Genomic DNA, 24,353 nt, shown 5'->3' on the forward strand with positions numbered 1-24,353 from the left:
ATAGCTGTTGATTTTGGAACAGAGATGATGTATTGTTTGTGTCCATTACTGTAAATGTGTTATGGCTAACCAGTTTCCAGACAGTTCTTAATTATTGGAGAGCCTCTGACTGGGAAATTAAAGAGGCTATGGACTGGACAGCAATCATAGCTGTCAGCGTCTGGAGAATAAACGCTTCCACTGCCATCCACAACATGAAAAACACAACTGATTTGAAGCTCAATTTAAAATCAAAGGCCTTACAATTCAGTAAGCCAGGTAATTTTTCTACTTTTGTCCTCCCTTTCTGCTGTTGTCCTTTAAAAGATAAAGCCACACACAGTTTTGATGTGAAATCTATACCATGATGTGGAAAAGATGAAGTTCTCATAATACTGGCCATAAACCTACATGCAGTAAACCATGCAGTTAACCTTTATAAAAAATGTAACTCAAGGGAAAGAAAAAAGCTGTTATCATGCATGAACACACTTGCTGAAAGACAATATATATATGGCCAAGGCCATGTTAAGAAAAAAAAAGTGTTATACTTCTACATCTGGATCTGCAACAATATACAAATAGTTATAGAAAATCATGCTTGTTAGCTGATGATGGCCATGTTTCTATGATGAAGGCCTAACTCATACCTGGAAAAAAGTGATTTCTGAGTTATTGCTAGTAAAAATGAAAATATGCCATATAATGTGTCTATAGCACCGTGAAATGTTTCTAGTTCAATTGGACTAATATTGCAAAGCCCAGTTTGTTGCAAAATACAAGTTGGACATAATTTGTAGAGAAAAGCAGTTTAAAATAATATTTAGGCAGAAATGTTCCTGGCTAAAAATTAAAAGAATGGTCTTGAAGAAAGGGTGGCAGGAAACAAAATGTTTTTTTTTTTTGTTTTTTTTTCTACAGGGTGAAGTTTTCAACAATGAATCAGTTCTTCAGCCAGTGGCTTAACTTTCCAGCAAATTTCATGGAATATCAGCATGAGATCTGAAAACAGAAATTGCTTTTACTTTCCCAGTAAAAGTAAAAGTCTGATCAAAGTTTAAAGCACATTTTAAACAAAAACAGACACACACACCCCTCCACTGCGAGCTAGTACAAGCCAATTCTGTTGCTTTTGCATTGCGACGGTTTATTGGCCATAACCTCATGTAACCCTCATGAGTCAATCACTGGGCTGTCACACCCAGCTCCTGTCAGGCGGTGCATGTAACGTACGTATGTGTGAATATACTTTGGCTTCTCTCAGCCAACTTATGGAGATGTTGCTTTAAAAAAAAAAAATGTCAGTGTGCATTCTTCAGAGAGCATGTTTCAGCAACTACCTTGCTGATGAAAAGTCTGCTGTGAGAAATGTGGGGGCCATGAGACAGTGAAGGGTGCTGCTGTGTTGCTGGAAAGCAAAGGTCTTTTGATGCCCCAGCTTCAGAAAGCCTTATAAGGCAGTTTGAAGTTTGAAGAGCTTTCTGCGACATGTTACAAATCACTCACCATGAGCCACATCATTGCGGTCGTCATCACCTGACATATTGCATTAATCAATGCTTTCAAAGTTTATGTGAGACATGAAACAAAAGACACATCTACTTACTTACTACATACTAAAACTATGTGTTTTAAAACTCCTATAAATATATAACCCTGTATAATGTATAAATAACATTTGCTGATTATGTGAAGTCTTATGATCCTAGAATTCCTGTTGCAGATACAAATACACACCCAATCAGACTAAAACAGGGGATTTTCATAACTATGTGCCATTTCTTCACATGACAATCATTACTGTCTTAATGGAACTGGAACCCATGAGGAGAATAAATATGACCCAATCTGGAAAAACAGTCAGAGTTCGCTGGAACTTTATGGGCTTTGCATCTAATTATGATGGTAAAAGAATCTTATGCTTAAATTAGACTCTGAGTTCATCAACTTTGGTTGCCAAGCTAACAGAGAGCCCTGAGCAGTGAAGCTTGTTGCCACAGCAGCAGCAAAGAGCAGCAGAGCTCCTGTGAAGGCCAGCTCCATCATCTTCTTCAAGTGGAAAGAATCTGTCCCCTCCCTGTGACGGGCTGCCAGCTCAGTCCAAGCTCTTTCTTCATCCCTGGACTTCACTAACTCTTTCAAGCTCAAACTCTTTCTGATTGCTGGAGGCATTGCTGAAACATGAAAGTGACATATACTGTAATGTTGCAAAACCAACCATGGACTAAACCTTATGTTCTTTAGGAGTTAACGTAAAACTATTTTTTCTGTATTTCTACAGGCTTCTAAACACATATCAACTATCTACAATCTGTCTTCACAAAAAGAGGACAGAGGCTGTGGACTAGCTGACAGATTCAAGGATCCACAGGATTCACAGAGAGGATGTGCTGAGTGTGTGTTAAACATAAGTCAGTTCTCTCTAATGTGGAACCTGGCTGGGCCACTGGCCAAACCAAAGAGCACAGCAGTAGTCAAAGCTGGCCCCTCTCTACTGGATTTTTATGCTGGAGTCTTTCCAACTCTCTAGCCACTGCAGCTTTCACCATTTCTAATGAAGCTGTCTGCTTGTGTGTACACGTGTGTGTGTATGTCCGAGAGAAAAGTAAATGCAAAATCGATGACGATAAAGTGAGAGCATCTGGGTGTTTTGATCGCATGTTGCCACTGACTTTGCTATTACTAAAGTGCTAATCGACAAGCTAACAAATGATCTGGGCTTGATACTGACATGGAAACAGGCAGAGCATTGTAAAAAGATCTCCTCACAAAAACAGCTGGACTAATGGCCAGGAATCAAAAATCCACTTTTGAAACATTTATTGTCCACATTAACTATATTTACAGGCAGAGTGAAAAAGAGTGATGAAGAGGAGAGTCAGAGAGGATACACAGGAGAGAAACAGAATTTGGCCTGTCTGTTTTGAATGGACCATTTTATCGGAGGTCAGAAAATTAGACTTAGTCTTTTGTGTGTTTGTACATTGCACTGTTTGTATATGCTGTGTTTCAGTGTAGAAAACTTGCATGTATAGAAACATAGAAACACACACACACACACACACACACACACACACAAACAAACACAGACATAGACTCATTTTCTATGTGGCTCTGAATGATTTTAAGAGGATGGGTAGATGAGGGGTCATAGTCCATGATACATCAGCAGCAGTTTCCCAATCCTCTTAGTGCCACAGTGCTCTGGGTCTAACTACTCTCCAGTAGGTAAAAATATACACATCTCAACCTCACTAATCCCAGAAATGGAGGTTATTCAAATTAGGAAAAGCTCAAATTAGAGATTCATTGAAAAGCATGCAATAAGTGCATGAAAATAAGTGAATGTATGCATGTATTTTATATTCAGTCTATTGTGAGTGTTGTTAGTTTTCTTTTTTGATTTAAATTAAAATAACAAGCCAAACTAGCTCCATGAATGAGCGAAAACCAACACACAGACTTCTAACACTGACACTAAATTTGACTCTTGAACATTAGAAGTGCAGGAACACACACACAAACACACACAAAAAGAAAAATTAACAATCATAAAGACTTTAGTTTGTTTAGCTACCATCTCAGAAGATGCATTTTTCTAACAATGCTCCTTTCTGTTAAATTTTTTGTTACGGTCAAGGTCAGTGTTTTATACTCAGTGTGGAGCTGCCAAATTTTGAAGAATCCCTGCTGTTTAATAACAAGGGATCAGATATTTCAGGGAATATATTTATTTAAAGTTGTAATACAGGAAGATTTTATTGGATCTTTTGACTGAAATAACTCTAACATATCAGCAGGGGCTGATTGCCATGCTGATCAATGCGAAGTTGTTACCTCAATGACTGCTGATATTTTAGGTATTCTAAATAAACAGTATTTAAGCATTTGTTGGGAAAGCTTCATGTTCCTTGAACTACCTACTGTGTGAAGTACACTTGGTTTCAAACACAATCCTTTGGCATTGGTAACATGGAGGGATCACTGGACTCTTGAGTCTCATGCCTCTCTTTATTATTCTAAAACTTTAAAATGCAGAAGTGTATTTTACACTAATTTACTAAGCTAAAAACTACACCTCTCACTTATCTTCATGGAATCCACACAAAGAGTGGTCCTCTGTATTGCTCTATCATCCACTTAGCTGGACTTGCATTGCACCGATAACAGCTTTTGCACTTGAAACCACCATGCAATCACGCCCAGCATCAATACTCTAAAATCTAAGTGATGATTAAGGTTATGTTGCTGACCCAATATGAAACTGATGTTGCTGTGCTTTCTCAATGCCTAACTATGTAGTTTGGACAAACAAATCTAAATTGTATGGCTCAACAATGTTTCTCTCTTTAAACCACCCCCTTCTTATTGAACTGTAATTATCTTTACAGCCTAAAAGGCAACAAGGGTGTTCAGTAATGTTTGTGATTTAGAAAAGGATCCAGATGGGCTTGCCAAAATCTGCAAATAAACACATTTTGTGAATTGACACCTGGAAGATTTTAATATAATGGCTGTGTCTCCAAACATCTGTTAAGAGCTCTGTGGGAAGGATAAAGAGAGCCAGGGACAAGGGATGACCTTGTCTGCTCAAAAACTAGATAACAAGATACTGTGGCTGTCATGCTGATATTTGGCTTGTGGCTTATGTTAAGGCATTTTAACAAGGATGTAATTTTATTCCAAATATTTTATGTTTGAAGAAGAGGATATCTGATTAAAGACAAGAACAAATAGAAAGAGAGCATAACATTTTTATTTCAGCTAGTGTAGACCTGGCACATTCCTTAGATAACTACTTTCTGATGTTTGAAAGTTTAATATATACAAACTGCCACTATGTAAAACTGCCAGTATGCATGCAGGCGTGAGCACATGTGATAAAATATATTTTGGTACTTGTGACTTTTGTGGATGTACATCAGAAAGCTTGCCATATTATGCACTTTAACTCTCTGTGATCCTTTGCTTATCTTGCACAAACACAAAGCTCAGCCAAGCTCTGCCACCTGGTCTAGATTCAAGGTAGGCTTTTCAACCCTGTAAATGTCAACAGGACACCCGCTCAACTCTGCACAGTTACCATGACAACGAGGTACTTGACAGCCACCGTGTACAATGGGATGTTGTGGTCTGACAGAAATGATCCTGAGCTGTCAGTGGCAGACAGATGGACATGATGGCTGAGAGATACATGTAAGATACAGCCAACACACAAAAAAAATGGATGAGAGAGAGTAGGGAAAAGGAGACGAAGGTAAGAAGATGTCTGTGGATAAGGATGAGGAATTGTTAGGATATATGGTGGAATTTGAGAAAGCCCAAAAAAGGCAAATAAGAAAAAGGGCAAATAGATGAACTTTTTAAGGTGTGTTAGAGAGAAGCTCCAGCAATCAAATATATACCAAAAGGGTAAAAACAGAAGGAAGAAAATGGATTTAGAGATAGAAAGTGAGAGATGGCTGGCCACTATCTGTGGGCATAATTTGAGGGCAGCAAAAGGCCAGACAGGCAGAGGGGAACTGAATCCTGCTCTGTTTGTCTCCTCAAATGGCCTCTAGGGATTGTGTGAAATGGTCCTTTTCTTCTTGGTCCTTTTCAGCCCTAAACCCCATCTACATGACAAACAGTGTCACTTTGAAGCTGCATTTGTCATCTCGGCCTATCTGTCACTCATTCCTGACCTTTTGCTCCCTCCTCCCAGTTTTCTTTCTTCTTTCCACAGTAATTTACTTTTTTGTCACTGTCTCCTTTTCATCTGCTATCCTTTTCATTTATCTTTGATATTTGCCTCTATTCTCAAAACAAGTCGGGATCTGTAGAAAATGACAAGGACGTTTCAGACTGAGGGTTATATTGTTTAAGGAGGACTAATTGAACATAAGACCTCTCGGTGAACACTTCTAGCTTTGTTTTTACATAGCGCTTTAGATGACCAATAACTTTTGACCTGTTTCAGGGAATCTGTGTTGAATCTTAAAGTTTTATAAGGTTTACTGACTTTTATTTTCTGTTTTAAACTATAGGTCAGTTAAATGATGAGGCCAAGCATGAACAACATTACTTTGTCTTGTATATTCTACTTTGTTAGTGATGAGAGCTGTCCTCTTGCTTAGCAGTGGTCACTATACCTGATTGAAGCGCTCCAGTCTATCCTTGACCTCAGCCACTGTAGGATCCAGGCTGCGAACTTTGACCTCTGGGTTTTGCCTCTGGGCTTGCAGACCATTTCCTACAACTCTGCCAGAATAACTGTGAGAAAAAGAAAAACAAGGTCAGAAACCTATAAGAAGAAATACATAAGAACCAAACAAAACAATCCATCATGTCCTCCATTAGTGACTACATTTACAAGTCTTCCAACTGTACCACAGCACTTCTTCAACATAAACTAAAAACTATTAGGGCTTGATTTGTTCAGGATGAAACACAGAGCATGCTGCACAGGAAACATTTAAAGCCCCATTATGCAATTCACTCTGAATCTGCATGAATCAAAAGCAGTCAAAAAAAAAAAAAATCACTTAATGTTCCTTTTATGTTTTTTTCCCCCTATTAAAATATTTTAATCAAAACAGAGCCTGCTGAAAGTGAAACTGAGATACTTGCTAAACTATACATATTAATCCTTGGCATGCTCTGTTGTCCTGGAGCTGGGCATGGATTATAGCTGTTGATTTTGTCAGAGCTGTTGCTGAGTTGATGCCGGGAAGGCGAACATTTCTAACACGATCCAGGAAGTGTGTTTTAGTTGTGTAAAAGTAAGATGCACACACACATGCACGCAAAGTCATTGAAACTGTGAAGCATTCAGAAACTGGCACTTTATGTATTTCTTCATACCAAACTTCAGACAAAAATAATCAACATTTATTAACACTTATGTATAAAAAATAGGACCCGCAGGTAGTGCAGTAACTATGAGTTACTAGTTTATTTACAAAGTATAAGCAAATTCACAGAATGTAGGAAACTAGGAAGATTACAATGGCAACTCAAAGCTGACACTAAAGGAGTTAGCGTCTACAAATGAGAAGCTACTGTACTTATTCCTGATTTTAGTGTAAGAATAAAATAAATAATTGCAAGGGAGAACAGTTCAAACACTACATCATCAGAGGTTAGTGAAATATATACCCTGCCTTACTGAAAAAGTGAAAGTGCCTGGACTTTCAAATCCATTAATATTAGAAATAGACTATTAGTGTTAAAAGTCACTCACCCTCTCTTAACTCACTCTTTATCACACTTATTATACATACACTCAATCATCGCCCTCACACTGTGTGCTGTTCTCTGAAATCCAGGTTCCTAGGCCATTCTCCAGGGTTGAAACACAGGGGGAAAAAAAACACTTGTCTGCCTTTTTTATAAGTGATCTTATTCTGCTGATCAATACTGAACACTCATAACCATCCATCCATCCATCCATCCATCCATCCATCCATCCATCCATCCATCCATCCATCATCTATACTGCTTATCTTCTAGAGGGTTACAAGGGGGTCACAGCCAATCCCACCTGACACTGGGCGAGAAGTGAGGTACACCGAGGAAAAATCACAGTAATGACACAAAGAGAGATAAACAGACCTATGGGCATTTTAAAGTTACCACTTACCCTACCCTGCATGTCTTTAGACTGTGGAAGGGAACTGGAATATTAAAAAAATGCTAACCTTGTTGTTGTGCGGTGACAGTGTGAACTACTGCATCACTGTGCTGCCTGCTCTTACACATGCTGATGAAAATTAGATATGCAGATTAATTGCTAAACTGAGAGCTCTGGTTGCATACTTTTTTTCTTCCATTATATCATTATCCAAATTAATCTGAGAATTATATGTTAATGCAATTCTAGCATGCATGGGGATTTAACAGCACACGAGAGGAATAACATGTACTGGCATCAAATCAATTTATGCTTCCACAGGCAGCACAGGGATGATAAAGTGATTATGGATGTGTAAGTCAGTGTGTTTGCATGAATGTGTTTATGGATACTGAATGTGCATGAACTAGTGTGTGGTTGCTTGTGTATGTGAATATGAGTGGAGGCAATCATAAAAGTGCTGAACCTGAGAATCTGTGGGTTGTGATCTAAGCAATGTCTTGATAGGGTCTGTGCTCCTTCGTGTTGCTGAAACAGCGTTTTACCAATCGAGCTCATAAAAAATGCAAACATTTCTCACTTAACCCTCTGCTGGTACACATCACTTTACATCCCCTTCTTGGTAATTTCCACTTCCTTTTCTAAGTGGACCTCCATAGCCCCTCCCCTTGGCGCAGACACACAAACCACTGTCTGCTTTGACAACAATAGAAGCTCTTAATTGCTGGCGGCTCTGAATCTTCTCCTGTTGAGATGGAAACAATCGATAGCTTTTGGACTTTCAACTTCCCCCCTCTGACACAAATGATTAATTGATGAATCAAACAGCTCCCCAAACAGTGGTTGAAAGTGGGGGCTTGTGTGTTAGGGAGCATATGCGTGTCTGTCTCCAGGCTTGGCTTGGGATAACAGTGTTGGCACGGAAATGAGCTCATCAGATGGGATGCTAATGAAAGGAAAGTGTCAGAATGAGTTTGGCTGTGTGTTAAGCCTGGAACATTTCATAGTGGAGTATCTTTGATAGGGGATGTGACAACTGACACATTAGGACATCCCAGGGATTATTACCTGATAGGCAGACATTTGATTCTGCAGATTTCTGGAGCAGATATCAGATATTATAAGTTTCCTGCCAATGGCAATAATTTACCATTTCAATTTAGCTTGGGCTCCATAGCCCTATGCCCCATTCAATTAAAATTGGACTAAATATAAAACAGAAGACTGGACAAGAAAAATACAGAACCTAAATGATACATCTCTAGCTAATAAAGAAATAACAGCTTTCTGCAATCAAGAGGCAATGCTCTTCTCTGGTGGTCTCAAATGTTCAGCCTCATTGAACATTCATGACTACCTACAGATGTATTGCTTCTGAATCATGGCTCTTTAACTCTCTTCTACAGAACTGACTCATTCCCCTGTGAATGCCCAATTGATGCATACTCCTAAAGGCAGCTTTGTCTGTTCTCGTCTATCCTGCTGCCTGGAGCACAGAGTAGCAGTGACCTCCACTCCCTGATGCTGACCCAAAATCTGAACTGCCTAGATGTTGTCAGTGCCTCTAGGAAAGCATGTGTTTTGTAGGCAGAAAACATCTTTTTAGGTGAACAGGGAGATAACAGAAAGCGTATGTGCATTTTGAGTGTATATCAGGTAAACAAAGATACAGTAGGCTGTAGCTTGTAGCTGGTACAATAACATTTCAAGGATGTGCAAATATTTATGAGGGGAGTCAAGAAGGTTATTTTCAGAGACAGAGGATGTCTAGTTGATTGGCCTCAGGTAGAGTAGATTCAGATTTTTCAATTGTGCTCAGCTCTTAACTAATCACTAATCGAGTCTGGCTGAAAGTTTTAAAGAATCTGCATCTCTCATCCAGAATTCAACTATCTACAGTCTTAAATACATCCTATTTATAGTTTTATACATCCTATTATATTGTTGTCTTATAAAAGCACTCTATCAGATCAGTCATTCTTTTTCTACCTTTGGCTTATTTTAAATCTCAAAAAGCTTAACATAGCACCATAATTGCCAGGGACATGATAAAACCATAGAAATAATCAAATAAACATATAGTAGATGAAATAGGCTTTTTAGATTGTAATTTGTGTAATTGCCTAATTCCTTTTACACTACAAACTCTCTGCAGAGATCTCTGCCAGAATCCCAGTAGTTAAGGGGATTATCGACCGGTATCTGTCAGTGGTTGTACATCCTCTCTGAAATGATTAAAGGCAGTTGTGTTGATATTTGTGCTGTGCTTCATAATTCACTGCAGGATTAAAGAGCACTCTGAGCTTTATATGGTGAAATATACTGTACATTTGAGCATAACTTATAAAGCTGAATTAAAACTGAATATGTAGATGCACATGATTTTTCTCCAGTGGCAGCATGCCTGAACTGTACAGGTTTGAAAAGATTCTTAGAGATCCCATGTTACACTGACTTTGTGGGGAGATAGGGGATATAGACAGGTAAGACATGAACCAATGTAAACTTGTGCTTGAGAAGAAAACACATCTCTGTTGCCCAGTGGGATGTATAAAGAGTCAACAGAATCACAGGCAAGTACTCAAACTGAAAATTGTCTTCAACCAAAAGTCAAGACCCAGCCACGGGAAAAATAACACAGTATGAAATCATAACACAGAAAGTGAGTTGTGTGTCTCTCTCTATTTTTCTGTCTATCTATCTATCTATCTATCTATCTATCTATCTATAACATTTTCCAAATATACAGAGAATGTAGGGTATTACTGGTTTATATGTAATTGATCTAAGGCTAAATATCAGAGCTAAATATTTCAGGTTGCACCTTTGGTGGTCACAGTTTCACGTGTAAGTTGATTTGGATGAATGATTCCTCTGGAACAATCAGGCTGAATCAGAGCAAACTGGGGAGGGCACAATTGTCAGTGATTAATGATTGAGAGGAGAGGAGGCTGTTTTCATATGTCTGATTGTGTGTATTTTTTGTGGCTGTGGGTGGTACAACTTCAGCTGAGGAGGGCATTGGATTAGATCTGGTACTGCTGTCAGGGTAAACAGCAAAATGTTAGTTCATCATGATTAATAAATCTTCTCCCCACCCTCCCGGCTGTTGTGGGTATACAAGCCTGAAAATGTTTTGAGTCAGTCACAGTGAAGTTTTATGATTAAACCACAATGGGTCATATGATGGTCATTTTTAAAGATATCATCTTTGAGGCTTGGTACTTTTTTTGATATCATTGGTAGAATTTTATAATATTTATATATCGAGTTACTGATGATGTGTTTTGGTATCAGTGAGACAGTGGAGACTGGCCAAAATATCCTCACTTTTCCCAAAATGCAAAATATAAATGAATTATGCTCAAATTGGTCCTCACAGAGATAGATATGGTACAACTACACACACACGCATACTCCATTAATAACTCAATACTACTGTATCTGGGAAAGACTTTGTAAAATGTGACCTTAATGCTGAAGTCAAGGAGAAAGCAACTACTATAGAGTTTTAAAACAGATCCCTCTTGAGGTCTACTGTGAATATTTTAAGTGAATGGCTGCCACTGACCAGTCCAAAAAATGAAAATTATACAGCACACATGCTATGGAAATATATTTTATTCTTCTTGTCATTTTCTCTTTCTTCAAATGCCTGTGTCTCTGAGATAAGCCGAGAAGAGGTACCACATATTTTAGTACCAAGAAAAAGAGCTAAAAAACTTGAACATACTGTACTATTTCATTAATATTTGATACTTGATAGTTTTATTAAGGGAAATAAACCTACATAAACATATATACAGTATATCTCACAATAACACTAAGCCTATTAAATCTAGCAGTACAGCTTTGTGTCACTGCTCACAGGAGGACTTGAAGTCTCGAGCAGTGAGAGCAAGGAAAGGGCTGAGTGGATGTTTGCGGCCAGCTAACTTTACGAGCAGAGCTTGGACATGTCGAAACGCTCTGAACAGGAGGTTTTGTTCCGAAAGGCCAGACTGTTCTCACACTGAGCTTAGCAGCCATTCACTGTACTAACACTAAGCACATGAATAGGCAACTCATCAAAAGCTTCTTCCCAAACATTTAATCAACATGACATATGTGTGCATGATGTGCGTTGGATAGTAAACATCAAAATGTTCAAACACATACAAATGTTTCACATGCCTGCGCTCTATAATCTGGTGCGAACATACACACACAGCACACTGTGATATATAACTAACCCTCAAGCCCAAAAGACTATTTCCGAATGATAAACACAGTGAAAATAAATATTTTAAACATCAAGCTATACACAAAATGAAGCACTGGCAAAATCTATGGGTGCGCTTACAGAAGATGTCTAAGCTCTTGGGAGTATGCACTATAGTTGCTGTGCTTAAAAGACAACTTTATTAGAGTGCAAATACTCAGATCATAAAATGTGCAGGGAGAAATGGCAAGCAAATGAGGAGAGGTCATCTGCAGGCCAGGCAAGCTCAAACAGTGTGCTTTTTTTTCCTGTGTTCTATTTCTCTCATCCACCACTTCCCCCTTCTTATTATTTTGTGTTCTTCAACAACCTCCAGTCCAACAACAGTCTTCAGTTCAAGTCTTCATTCTTTTTCCTTTTGATTTCTCTGCTGACCACTACCCAAAACTCAATTTAACCCTGCTTTCTAGTTCTATGTTCTTTCTTCTATTCTACATAACCTGGCTGGTAACTATATGAGCATGTTGAAAACACCACCAGTAGCTGCAGTCACTTGGAAGTCTCAGCAGTACCTGGGGCGTGCAGTCTTGGCTTACTTTTACACTCACTCTATTCCCAGCAGTTCTTTGTAGTTTATTTCCACTCTGTATCTGTCTCCACCCATCTTCTGACCTCACCTCCTCCTTGTTCCAGCTGGCAGTGTGAGGATTTGGAAGTGAAACAGCTCTATAGTCAGTCTTGTGGATGTTAATAGATGCTCAGAAAAGTTATGACACTGAGGATAATGAGGTTGACTTTGAGGAATGTTATCTCAAGTTCAACCACCAGAAAAACTCCAAATAGTCTGGTCAAATGTACCCTCTTTCTGTTTATGAAATACTTGATATCTGTTTTTCACTGCTGACAGTAGAACTTCACTGTGTAGTTCCAAGCAATACAACTTCTAAATTATTTGCGCAAATCTTCTGAAGCTCCCAGTTAATCTCTTTAGGAGCTGAGTCAAGGGTGCAGTGTGATTTTGTAGACCTGGCCGATAGCCCAGTGGGCCCTTTGTCATGCTTTCTTGCAACCTGGACATGTTCTGTATTGAGTGATGAGTCAGAGGTGCAGGTAGAGTCAGGTGGGGTCAGAAATATAAAGAGCAGCACAGGCATGGTAGTCATATTGGCAACAGAGAAGAGGAGCAATAACACAGTCAGCTGCTGAATCCAGCTGAATCTCATGTCTTGTTTTTAAGTTCGTTGGAAAAGCTGTTTTGATGATTTCATACTGTTCCCTGCTCTTTGGAAGTATCTGCATGACTAATAATGAAATGTTGTGAAACTGTTGTGAAACTGTGTCTAACTGTGAATGTTAATTTACCTCAGATGAAAATGAATTCTCTGATTTTACAGTATTATTATACTTTACCTTGGAGAAAGGTTCCTAACCTGTTTGACTTTTGATAATAATAACAATGATAATGGGGACCCAGAAAATAAAATAAACAGTTCACAGGCTGTTTCTAACTCCAGTTGCCCAAACCACAGGCTTATGTCATTTCAGCCAGGATGAAACATTTACGTTAAAGTTTTTTGTCTTGGACTTCACCTGAGGCACAACACCTGTGCAGGGCTGGTGGTGTATCTGTCTTCATGGTGCTGTGAACCAGTGAAATATGGCTGTTTATGGCTGTGTGGTTGGGTTGGAATTACACACCACTACATTGGTCTCTACATAGTGGTGACCGACCTAAGAAGTGCTGCTTTGCCACTTATTAAGAGGTCCCAGGGTGATTTTACCAAGACCAGACTGGTTTATTGAGTGGTTTCGCTGTAACAGCTATATGGTTGAAGGTCCAATGTCTCAAATTACTCATGGCTATTACACACTAACAGCCTGTCCCTCTACAGTGCAATAAAAGGTGTACAAATGGCTCACCTTATATTGTGTGTTTGTTTTATATATTGTTTTTAATGCTATCAAATGCATGTACATGGCCTTTACTGTCAATTGAAGTACTGAATCAGTATGTCTCTTCTACACTGTTTTCAATTCACCCATGATTGTCGACACTGAGCTCTTTCTCTAAGTACTCCTGAGGGTTTATTTCTCCATTTATATCATGCACATTTCTCTCTGTTCACTGTGACCAGAGGTCTGTGTGCTGGAGCAAAGCAGAATGTTTGCTTGTGTTTGTTTGTGTAACCAGTGTGGTAGCATGGTAGCTGTTGACTGCATGTGTCTTATCAGATTGTTGCATGGATGGAGATGAAAGCTGAACCCAGACCTCTCTGAGCAAGTAGACCATGGTCTTGAGATGCGGCCTCCTGCTAATAGCAGGCTGGGAAGACTCTTGAGAATCGGGATTTCCAAAACGCTCAGTGCCAAAGGAAAAAAATAAATAAATAAAAATGGAAGCGTTCTCATTTAGCCTGCCTTAGCAGATTTGTTGAGTGGGCACTGCTGACCAAGGTTATACTTTCTGGATACAGAAAGCCTGAAAGTTGAAATTTAGAATGTGATCCTAGTGCCTCTCTGTGGCAGCGAACAAGCCCAGCTGAAGTACTCTGTCTTTTGGATTTAGCCTAGTCCTGCTCTTTAGGCCACAGTGACCTTGGCCAACCCTGAGGATGGACAGGGAGCTGGAAGAAGTGAGTTTAAAGAGAGAAACACGGAGATGGGAAGATGACCTATGACTAGGCACAGTGATTCACTTTGCATGAGCATACACTTACAGGTAATCACAGTATGTGATTACCTTGTACCCAGGAGGCGTTTGATACCCATCATTAGAGCTATTCTAATCATGTATTTCTGTTTCCGTCTGTGGGCTAGGTGATGTATACAATATCTAGTTTGACTCATCATTAGCCCATTATAGGCCTACACACAGCCAAGCATGTTTCATTTCAAAGCCACTCCAGGCTAATGAACAAGTATCGATTTATCTAACAATCACGGCAACTGCAAAGAGCTGTATTAATTTGGTGTAAGTGACTTGCTCTTGGCAACAAACTGCTCTTGCTCTAGCTTTCTTTCTCACACACACACACTCTCTTTCTTTCTCTCTCCCTTACTCACACACACACTGTTACCTCTGTGGCTGTGTAAGCAAATCCTGCCATTAGCAAATCAAGAGTTGCAGCACAGTATAATAACTTCAGAGGGAATTCAGACTTCTTCATATTTGGCATGATTTTTACTCAGTCTACAGTCAGTAACCTATAATAACAAATATTTGTAAATTTATTAAGAATCTAAAACTGAAAGTTCTAATTTAGAAAAACTCAGAAGCCTCTTTGACTACAGTTACAGCTTCCCAACAGAAGTCTTGAAAATCTTTGCACACCTGGATCTGGGCGGTTTATCCTATTCTTCCTGGCAAATCCACTCAAGTGCAGTTGGATTGGAAAGGAAGTGTCTGCAAACTCCCATATTAGGTCAGTCTGGAGCGGGTTTTCTTCAAGGACCTTTCTGTATTTGGCTTTATTCATCTCAATTCTGGACATTTTTCCTGGTGCTGAGAAGAAACCTCATAGCATGCTGCTGCCACCACTATGATTCAATGTAGTAGTTAGATTTTTGTCCCATCAGCTTATATCATCTTTACTGCATTTGAAAGTGAGCTGTCATGTGCCTTTTTACTTGTAATGTCTTCCATATAAACCAGTCCACCATCAAAGCCTCACTGATCGTGTTCAGCAGCAGGTTCTCTAGAAAACCCTAAAAGTTTTAGGACTTCATGGCTTAGTTTAGTCCTGACAATTCTGACAACTTACACTGTATCACACAGTTACATGTCTCATGTCCAGTAAATTCACTTTACCTTCAGTCAAGTTCCAGACACATTTTCAAGGGTAATTAGGGTAATTAAAGAATGCACCTGACCACACAGCAAAAGGTCTATATACAAAATATCTTATATTTTTTTGTTTAGAAGTCATTTTTAATTATTTCTGAAACAAGTTTTGACATCATTTATTATAATTAAATCTGTAATAATTAGCTATTGAAGACAGACTGATTTTTAGAATTAAATCTACAACACAGTAATGTGAATCTGAGGGGGTCTGAATACTTTTTGAAGCCACTGTATATATGTATATATCAAATATATATCAAATCCAACATGTACTTTATATACAACATATATACAATGTGTGTACTGTAAGGGCAATAATAACTTTAGACTAATTGCTCGTCTGACAGTGACTAAAAATATTTCCACACTGCACCCATGTGGTCAGTATTATGTACTGTAAGACAAAAGTATCCAACGTTCTGAGGCATCGAGCAATTCTGTGCTTGAATTTTAAGAACGAGAGTCTGCCAGTTCCTCCAGGCTACTATGCTTTTAACAGCACCTGTTCTCTTATAAGGCATACAGCGAGATCATTCCCAGGGGAGTCTGACTGTTCAAACTGATCAAAGAAAGCTGAGATCACTAAGCCTCTCTGACAGTCTCAGTCTATTAACGTCAAACATTCATAACAAACATTCTTGTTATTGGCAATAAAATTTACCAAAGTTAAAGGTGCACAGACCTTTGATCAGGTGTGTCTGAGATACATTTTTCAATCATTTGTTTGATTCAATTAAATAAATCAGTTCACTTACAGCCCTTATTTCTAGTATTATTTGATTATAGCATATTTTAAATTATTATAATGGTGACAGTATGCTGTAGAGTGCACTTAACTTTGGCTATTTTATAGTAAAGATAAATGTGCTGGTAACGAAAAATTGCTGATCATATCAACAACAAATAATTGTGGCATGTGTCCTTGTTGAAGAGGAGGCTGTTTATTCCAGTGAATGTATCTGGACTCCGCAGGTATGCTTAACCTACATGACACCATGAAATGAACAGTGCACCACTGAAACTGTAATTTACTAATTTTGTTTTAAACTAATTGCATACATTTTCCTCACCAGTCAAAAAAATAGAGCTGCAACCCATGCTCAGGTCCACAACTACAAATCAGTGCGATTCGTTTAGACAAATTACAAAATGATGAGCTTCCATTTGTCTGTCTCTAGTACTTGAGACAGACCAGTGGAGATACGCAGTGTGGCGTTTAAGCTAAGTCTCTGGGGGCAGTTACTGTACATAGATTACAACCGTAATTGGCCTGTGGTTTGCTTTGAGGATATTCCCAGGCCTGACTGTCCCGACTGTGTCGATCACTGGGTGTAACTCTTCCCCACCTTACTCTGTTGCCTGTTTCAATGTACCAGCAGACCTATAACAGACTGAGTCAACAGACCACACAGTATTCTGGGAAAACACTATGTAGGTCGATTAGACTGGAGGAATAAGAAAGTCATGTATGGTCTACCAACACAAAAAAACATCTCTTGTAGACAAGCAATTTTTGTCTCACTCACGCACGTTTCCCTCACTGTTTCCCAGACATGCACAAATAGCCTCATCTGATTCATAGATGTAATTATACATCTGTCTTCAAAATGTAATGAAATTAACAATGACCCTAAATAAAAAAGTGTCAGAAATTAGAGGATAATGTCTAATTTCATGGCACTCCAGGCAATATGACTATAGCACAAGCAAGCCAACTGGGAAAGATTCAAGGAAAATTCATGCCAAAGTGTTGCACTCTTCTCAATGAATTGCACTGATTTCTCAACTTCATTCTGAAAATTCACTACTTCATAACTAACTGTAAACTGATAAAGCATGTACCTACCTACTGGTAACACTGCTTCCCCACTAGGTGACAGCATTAGTCAATTTAAATTTCAAGCTCCACCAAATAAGTCACTCATTTCCAGGATACTGTGTGATGTACTTTGGAACAAAGGGATCAAGGATGTCAGTAGCAAAAGTGACAGACAAGTGAAGACAGACTGTGCACGTATTAAAAGACATAAAATTAGCAGGAACATTAGAGAGAACATGTGAATGGAGAAAGACAGATTACACTTTTTTCAAAAGCTCAGAAGATTTGGCACTTCAAGGAAAGCTATGTTCAAGTCTGTTGTAGAGGGTGTGCTTGTCACAGTTTCAGTCTGACCAATGCTGAGACAAATGCATTACAGAAAATAGTTATAATTGCATTTAAAATGACTCTTCGATTTATAAAATTCAACTTTATTAAAAAGCCATGAATGTTGTTAGTGATGACTTACCCAGCAGCTCCTCTCTGAGGAGATACTCTCTGGAGGAATTTCAGACCATTTCATTTTTGATCTGAGCAGCTTAAAAAAAAACTACATTTCCTGACACTATTCAAGTCTTGAATGCTAATCCTCTGGCACACTAAAGCATATTTTATTTTTTATTTGTGTACTTTTCTTGAATATTCTTAATGCATAGTTTATTTACCTTAACTGAATTATATACCTTTAATAAAAGTCATGTTGGCAATTTTTATAAATAATTCAGATATATTGAATGTTTAAAGTGTTTTAAACACATAGTGAGTGTTCTTATTCGGTATATATAATTTTATTACTATGTTCTATTGAGTGTTGAGTCTATCCTGTTGTTTGTTGTAATGGTAGTAAAATTACCTTAACCTAGACAGACAAACAGAAAGATAGAAAGTAGGAAATAGAGCAATGAATCTATCCCCTCCTCCAGCCACATGCCCACATGCCGAGGAGGGCATGGATGACTGAGGTTAGAGGTCTGGGGGGAGCCAGGGGGGCAGTTGGTGTGTGGAAGGCAGACAAGGGCAGGCAGGGGCAGAGCCAGGAGAGTAAACTATGCCCAGGAGCACAGACGGGTGGAGTGGATCATGATCCTCTGGTGTGGTACGACCACCTGTCTGTCTGTCTGATCCAAGCCAGAATGGCATGATCTAGTGCTTAAGGGTTGACAGCAAGAGTGTAAACTAAAAACCAGACAAGGTTTTCACCATGGATAAAACCGATTATAGCGTCATGTCATGATTTTTATGTCTTTATATTACATCTTTATGTACAACTTAGTTTTGCTAAATTGCACAGCGTGTGCAATGTGCATCATCAGCATAACCAAAGACAGAAAGCAGGACTTATAATGTCACATCTGGACTGTATATGCTGTCTCTGCAAGCACAGCGCACTCAGCGAAACAGTCCAGTTTCAGCTCAAACAGAGTAAGTTTGAGTCGAGGCAAAACACATACATACTGTGGGCATACACATACTCAGACATGCCCACAGAGAGTAGAGAGGGCTTGCGAGGGTGTTGAGTGCGGGGGTCAGGAATCAGGCTCTCTGCTACTGTAAAGGGCATATGGGAATACAACTCATACGCGTCCTCTGCCATGAACATATGCACACACACAAACAACAACATAGTACATTTATTCTTGTAATATGCAGACAGCATGCAGGTATACCCTAATCACAGGCGAACAGAAATGGTACAAAGTAAGATGGACATTTAAGATGAGGAAGAAACTAACTGCAGCCACCCAACACCAGGATAACATATACATAACTACAATGTTAGGGTTAGTAAGAGTAACTGCATTGCACACAGAGAAGAAGGTCAGAAGTTAGAGAGCTATTATCTGAATGAAGCCAGGCTGACAAATACATCATGGAAATTGATTTCTTGGCCGAAATCTGAGTCATGATCAGGTTTATCTGTCAGTGTGAGTCAGTAAGCTGGATCTACAGTAGGAGCAATGAGGCTTATTGACACTTTCTATACCATTAGTCCTATACCAGTTCAATAAATTTCATAAAGTTAACTTTTTGTAAATGGGATTCATATTTGTGGGGATCCTTTTATAAAGGATTTATTGATAAAACTGGGGGAAACCACACTTTTTAATGTGTAACTATAGGATATAGCAGATGCTAATAAGTTACAAATAAATATACCTCTCTCAGTATCCCTCTAAATTACATTTACACAGACGTTTCTTATCTATGTTATCTTCAAAGTGGAGACCCAGATGTTGAATTGAATTGGTTTTTGTGCAATGCCTGAATGTAATATGGGTTATTTATTTGTCCCTTTTTATTTCTTTTTCACAAAAATTAAAACCAGCAAAATTGTTTGGCCCATATCCTTTGACACTGGCCAGATACTTAGCCAGAGTACTGCTAAATGGAGCTGATTCTTATTTCGAATGGGCCAAGTCCGCACCCTCAAAGTCAAGCCAAATCTGGGAGCTATACATGAGCACGATCCAGTTCACATTTGCTAATGCACCTCCAAGCATTGTCACCCACTCCCACTTAGATTGACCCAGCTGATACCCACATTGCCCTAGACTTTGACCAAAACATAGCATTTTTCTTAATCATTTGCAACTTTACAAACTATACTATATGCTAGTTTGGCAGGATTGGCTTTAAGGTCAAGGTTTAAACAATGCACTAGTAAAAAGGGGGGACTTTCCCTTCATTCTGTAGCCTGCCCTTGCAGAGGCTGAATTCCCAGAACCACTCAGGGGGCTCCAGTCAGCTAGCCACGACACCAAACCCACCCGGAATTTTAGGAACGTTTTCCCTGTGGTTTCAGGTTACCACATACACACACTGAGCACAGATCACAGGCACACATACATGCACACATGCATTCACACACACATGCATGTACACACAATACTGTCCACAGTAGAGTACTGTACTATTGTTGTTTATACAGCATTGGATTTGTTAGCTTTCCCTGTTTTTCCTTGTTCATTTCGATGTTAAACCCACATACTTATCCACTGGACTGGATAACAACCTGGACTGATGCCTTAAACTTGCAATTGTATTCAAAGCCAATGTCTTTCTCAGATTCTCACTCTGATGGTAAATACCACACACACTGTAAACTTAAACTTGTACAAATTCACACTAAAACTCTACAGGGAATGTTGCCAAATTATCACTTAGAGTTATATACTGCATTACACAGCATTAATGTCATATTTTGGCAAATTTTACACCCAATAAATCTCTTAATCGCATTTGTACCAGACAACAGTGTCCCTTAATAATAAAATAATGTTATGACAGAGGGAGGTTCAGCGCGGTGATAACACTGTGGAAGGGTTGATCTATGTTGGGTGTATCTAAAACAAAATAGTGACAAAGAACAAAGTCCTGTGTCCAAATGGATGTAAGCAGAGGTTTGAAGGTTGATTTTGCCTTTGACCTGTGTTAAATGTGTGCAATGGTCATTACCAGAGAGCTATTTTTTTTTTTTTTTTGTTTGTTTTGACCACATTAAAAGTCTATATGCATCTTACTTTGGTAGGCACATTGAGGATTGAATTATGTGCCACTCAAATTCTCAATTTTCAATATTCAAGCCACAAAAGGCCGCTTGTATAGAAATGAGAGGTATAAGAATTTTTTTTTTGTTATATTAAAAAAAAGAGGAAATAAAGTTTATATTCATTAGTCTAGTCTCTATTTAGAAGAGCAGAGACAGCTTTAATATTACGACACCATGATTACTGTAGCATCATAGTGTGTGTGCTGAGTAACAGCAAGCACTTTATTGCATAGTTGTGGTGTCTTCTAAGAGCAATTTTATGACACAAGATAAAATTGCCTCTGATATGAAAGGTTCTTCCTGGAAGACTCATCATGGACTGTTTTGTTTTGCACATAATATTTTGGGTGGTGTGGTGTTTACACATGCAATTGCATATCATCAGCGATGCTGACATCAAGGTGGACACATTTTTTTAGGGCTCTGTTCTCCATTCACTGGCATGGTGTGTCAGAATGCGTGTCAAATTCTGATACAGAAATGCTCAAGAGGGGCGCACAAACATGCAGACAGGACAGTGATAAAAAGACTACTGGCTGGTACCCAGACGCTCTAGCAGTGAGGACCTCAAACAGGCTCATAGAGGCAATTAAGCCATTGCATCCTAAAGCCATTGCTTCCTGATGTCACTGACCTACATTCCTTATTTTTCTTTTCTTATCCCATCTATTAGATCATGTTTTCTATCTGCTGTTTTGTCGTCCAACATACCTTTCCCCTGCTGAGCATGTTTATCCCTTTATTTCTCATTGTCCTCTCCTGCTAAGACTTTGATGCATTGCCAATGGGCTAGCACAGAGGTTTTGAGTGCACTATGTCTACCTCACCCAGTAGGAACTGCTCCAGTAAAACATACCAGTCTATTGTGGCACTTTAATTATATTAGTTCAAACCAGTCCAGCGGCTGGACACACAAAACGGGGGAGAGGCTGTAAAACTGTGTCCCTTCCATAAAAGTGATGATAGTAAGACTGAAAGTTGGAGAGCTAGAAGGAACATTTTTAAACATACAATGTGCACAAAGCACAGCATAAAACCAAAATTTGAGGAGGCTGAAACACATAAACACTCTTCACTCAGAGGCGCGTTAAGTTCCACATCGGCAAATAATTGTAGAGTGTGGCCAACAAAATCACAGACATCTTACAGACATCTACATAAACATCTTCTAACATTGTTTCCATCTCTTTTCCCATGTACCATACACACTAAGAAATACCATAACCCCACACTCTCACCATCCAAGCATTACAACAGAGAGAATAAATAACGTACAGTCTCTGCTAAAGGATCACTGTATTCTTTTCCTCTCACATGCACACACATACACGACACAAAGATGCAAGCATAAAGAGAGACTAAAAGTCTAAGCAATGTAGCAATGCCAATGAGGTCATGCTGAGGTTCCAGGCAGTAGCCCAGGGTTATGGGAAAGGGATGGGACACTGAATCAGAGCTAAAGACAAATAGAACAGAGGGACAGGGAGAGGGATGGAGGAAAGACTAAGAGGTTTGTTACAGATGTCAAATGCAAATGGCAGAGGTGAAAGGGTAGGTGGAATAAGAAAAAAATGAATGGATATAAAGACTGTATTTCTAACATTCCTAACTATTCCTCCGATGTCAAGAATTTCCATAATTACTACTACCCATGTCTGTGTGCATCTTAAAATAGAATGTACATACTGTAGTTAACAAACTGACGTGACTTCTGCTGGTGTTTTGCTGCTACAACACAACTACTTAGGCACATATGCACAGCACACACAGGCTTGGAGCAGGGAATGTCCTTTCTCTGAATATAGTAATTAATTTATTGTCCCATCTGCTAGAGTTTCATTATCCAGTTCCATTGAATTTTTTGAAACAAGCTCCTGTGACCCAACAGGCCGGCACAGAGAAGGCAGAGGAGGAAAAAAAAGAAAAAAAGCTATGACTTGACGGGAGTGGAGGAAGAAGAGAAAGTGAGTGAGAGTGTGAGGGGTGAGGGCTTTGCCCAGTGCAGTGCTCTCTCTGCTTCTCCCTGCAATAACAGAATGGATTCCAGATGTCAAAATGATAAACAAATGGATTGTCATAACCTTATAAAAATGCAAGGCATTCAGGAGCACTCACACTGCTGTATTGTCTGTGCTACATTCCCTAGAGCTAATCCAAATCTTTGGACTCATCCCCAAAGTATGGCAATGACTTATTAGCTCTTCCATACTACTGAAGAAATTACATACACACTTCTATCTTTGTGAGGACACTCACTGACATAATGCATTCCCTACATCCTACCTATAACCTTAATGATCATAACTAAATGCATAGGAACAACTAACCCTAACCTAAAACTAATTCTAACCTTGCACCTAAAACCAAGTGTTAACCCTCAAACTGGAGACAGAAGGGATGAGGACTGGCCAAAATATCCTAATTCAGACAGACGTATGCACAAAATTGGGCTCACAAAGATAGAAGTACGGTACAAGTACACACACTTGCACTAGACACTCATTCTAAGATCTTTTCCATAGCAATCTGACTCCAATTATACACACACTTGCACCACAGGGGTTCAGTGCTGAATCCCTTTAAAAGAATGATCATTACAAATACACTGTATAAGATTAAGATAAATAATAAAAAAAGTTACATATTTTTCAGCTCCAGGTGCTATTACAGGGTTTGACAACATCTGAGGATTGTTTTTTTTTTATTTCTTTCCTGCTGAATATATACTCAACCCTTAAAGGGTTTATAAATCAGCTTAATACAAAGTGAATCCCAAAGAGGTCTGTAGGCCAGAGAAGCTTAAGAAGTAGCAGAGTCCATCTAAATCATCACTTAATGCATGAGTTTTAGAAAAGACTTCTTCCATCATGCTGCTCTTATTCTTTTGATAGTTTTTCCTATTATAACATCAGTTTAGGATCTAAGTGGCAACGCCTTCCTGGTTCGCATCAGTTAATCAGCCTGAAACACTATAAAATGTTTCTGTTGCACACACATGGCTCTGAGTCTATTGATAGTAGCCATGTAAATTGATGTGGAGTTGTCTGTCAATAGATATGAGGAGTAAGAAGAAGATGATAATCGAAAATGAAAAAATTAAATATATCAAATGTGGTTGGTATATTCCTTTAAAAAAAAAAAAAAAAAACAATTCTTGTGAATGACCACAAAAATATTTCCATGGTGAAGAAAAACACCGCACAGCAAGTCAAGAATTCTCTCCAGGATGTAAGTGTATATGTTTTCTTTCAACAATCAAGACAAGACTCAACACAAGATGCAAAACCCCTGGTAAGCATAAAAAAGCACAAGTTCTGGAACAAAGTTCAGGGGATTGATTAAACTGAA

The 24,353-nt window shown here is 38.8% G+C and overlaps 1 protein-coding gene across 2 annotated transcripts in view; it reads right to left on the reverse strand.

The window, feature by feature from the left end:
- Positions 1–24,353, reverse strand: part of gpc5c (glypican 5c) — an 86,357-nt gene that overhangs the window by 21,279 nt on the left and 40,725 nt on the right. For both annotated transcript variants that reach the window (XM_026314515.1, XM_026314514.1), the window contains one exon: positions 6,111–6,231. In XM_026314515.1, coding sequence (XP_026170300.1) covers positions 6,111–6,231 — 121 coding nt within the window. The remainder of the gene's footprint in view (positions 1–6,110; positions 6,232–24,353) is intronic.

Source organism: Mastacembelus armatus, chromosome 17 (genome assembly GCF_900324485.2).
Source record: "Mastacembelus armatus chromosome 17, fMasArm1.2, whole genome shotgun sequence".
In the NCBI taxonomy this organism is placed as follows: Eukaryota; Metazoa; Chordata; class Actinopteri; order Synbranchiformes; family Mastacembelidae; genus Mastacembelus; species Mastacembelus armatus.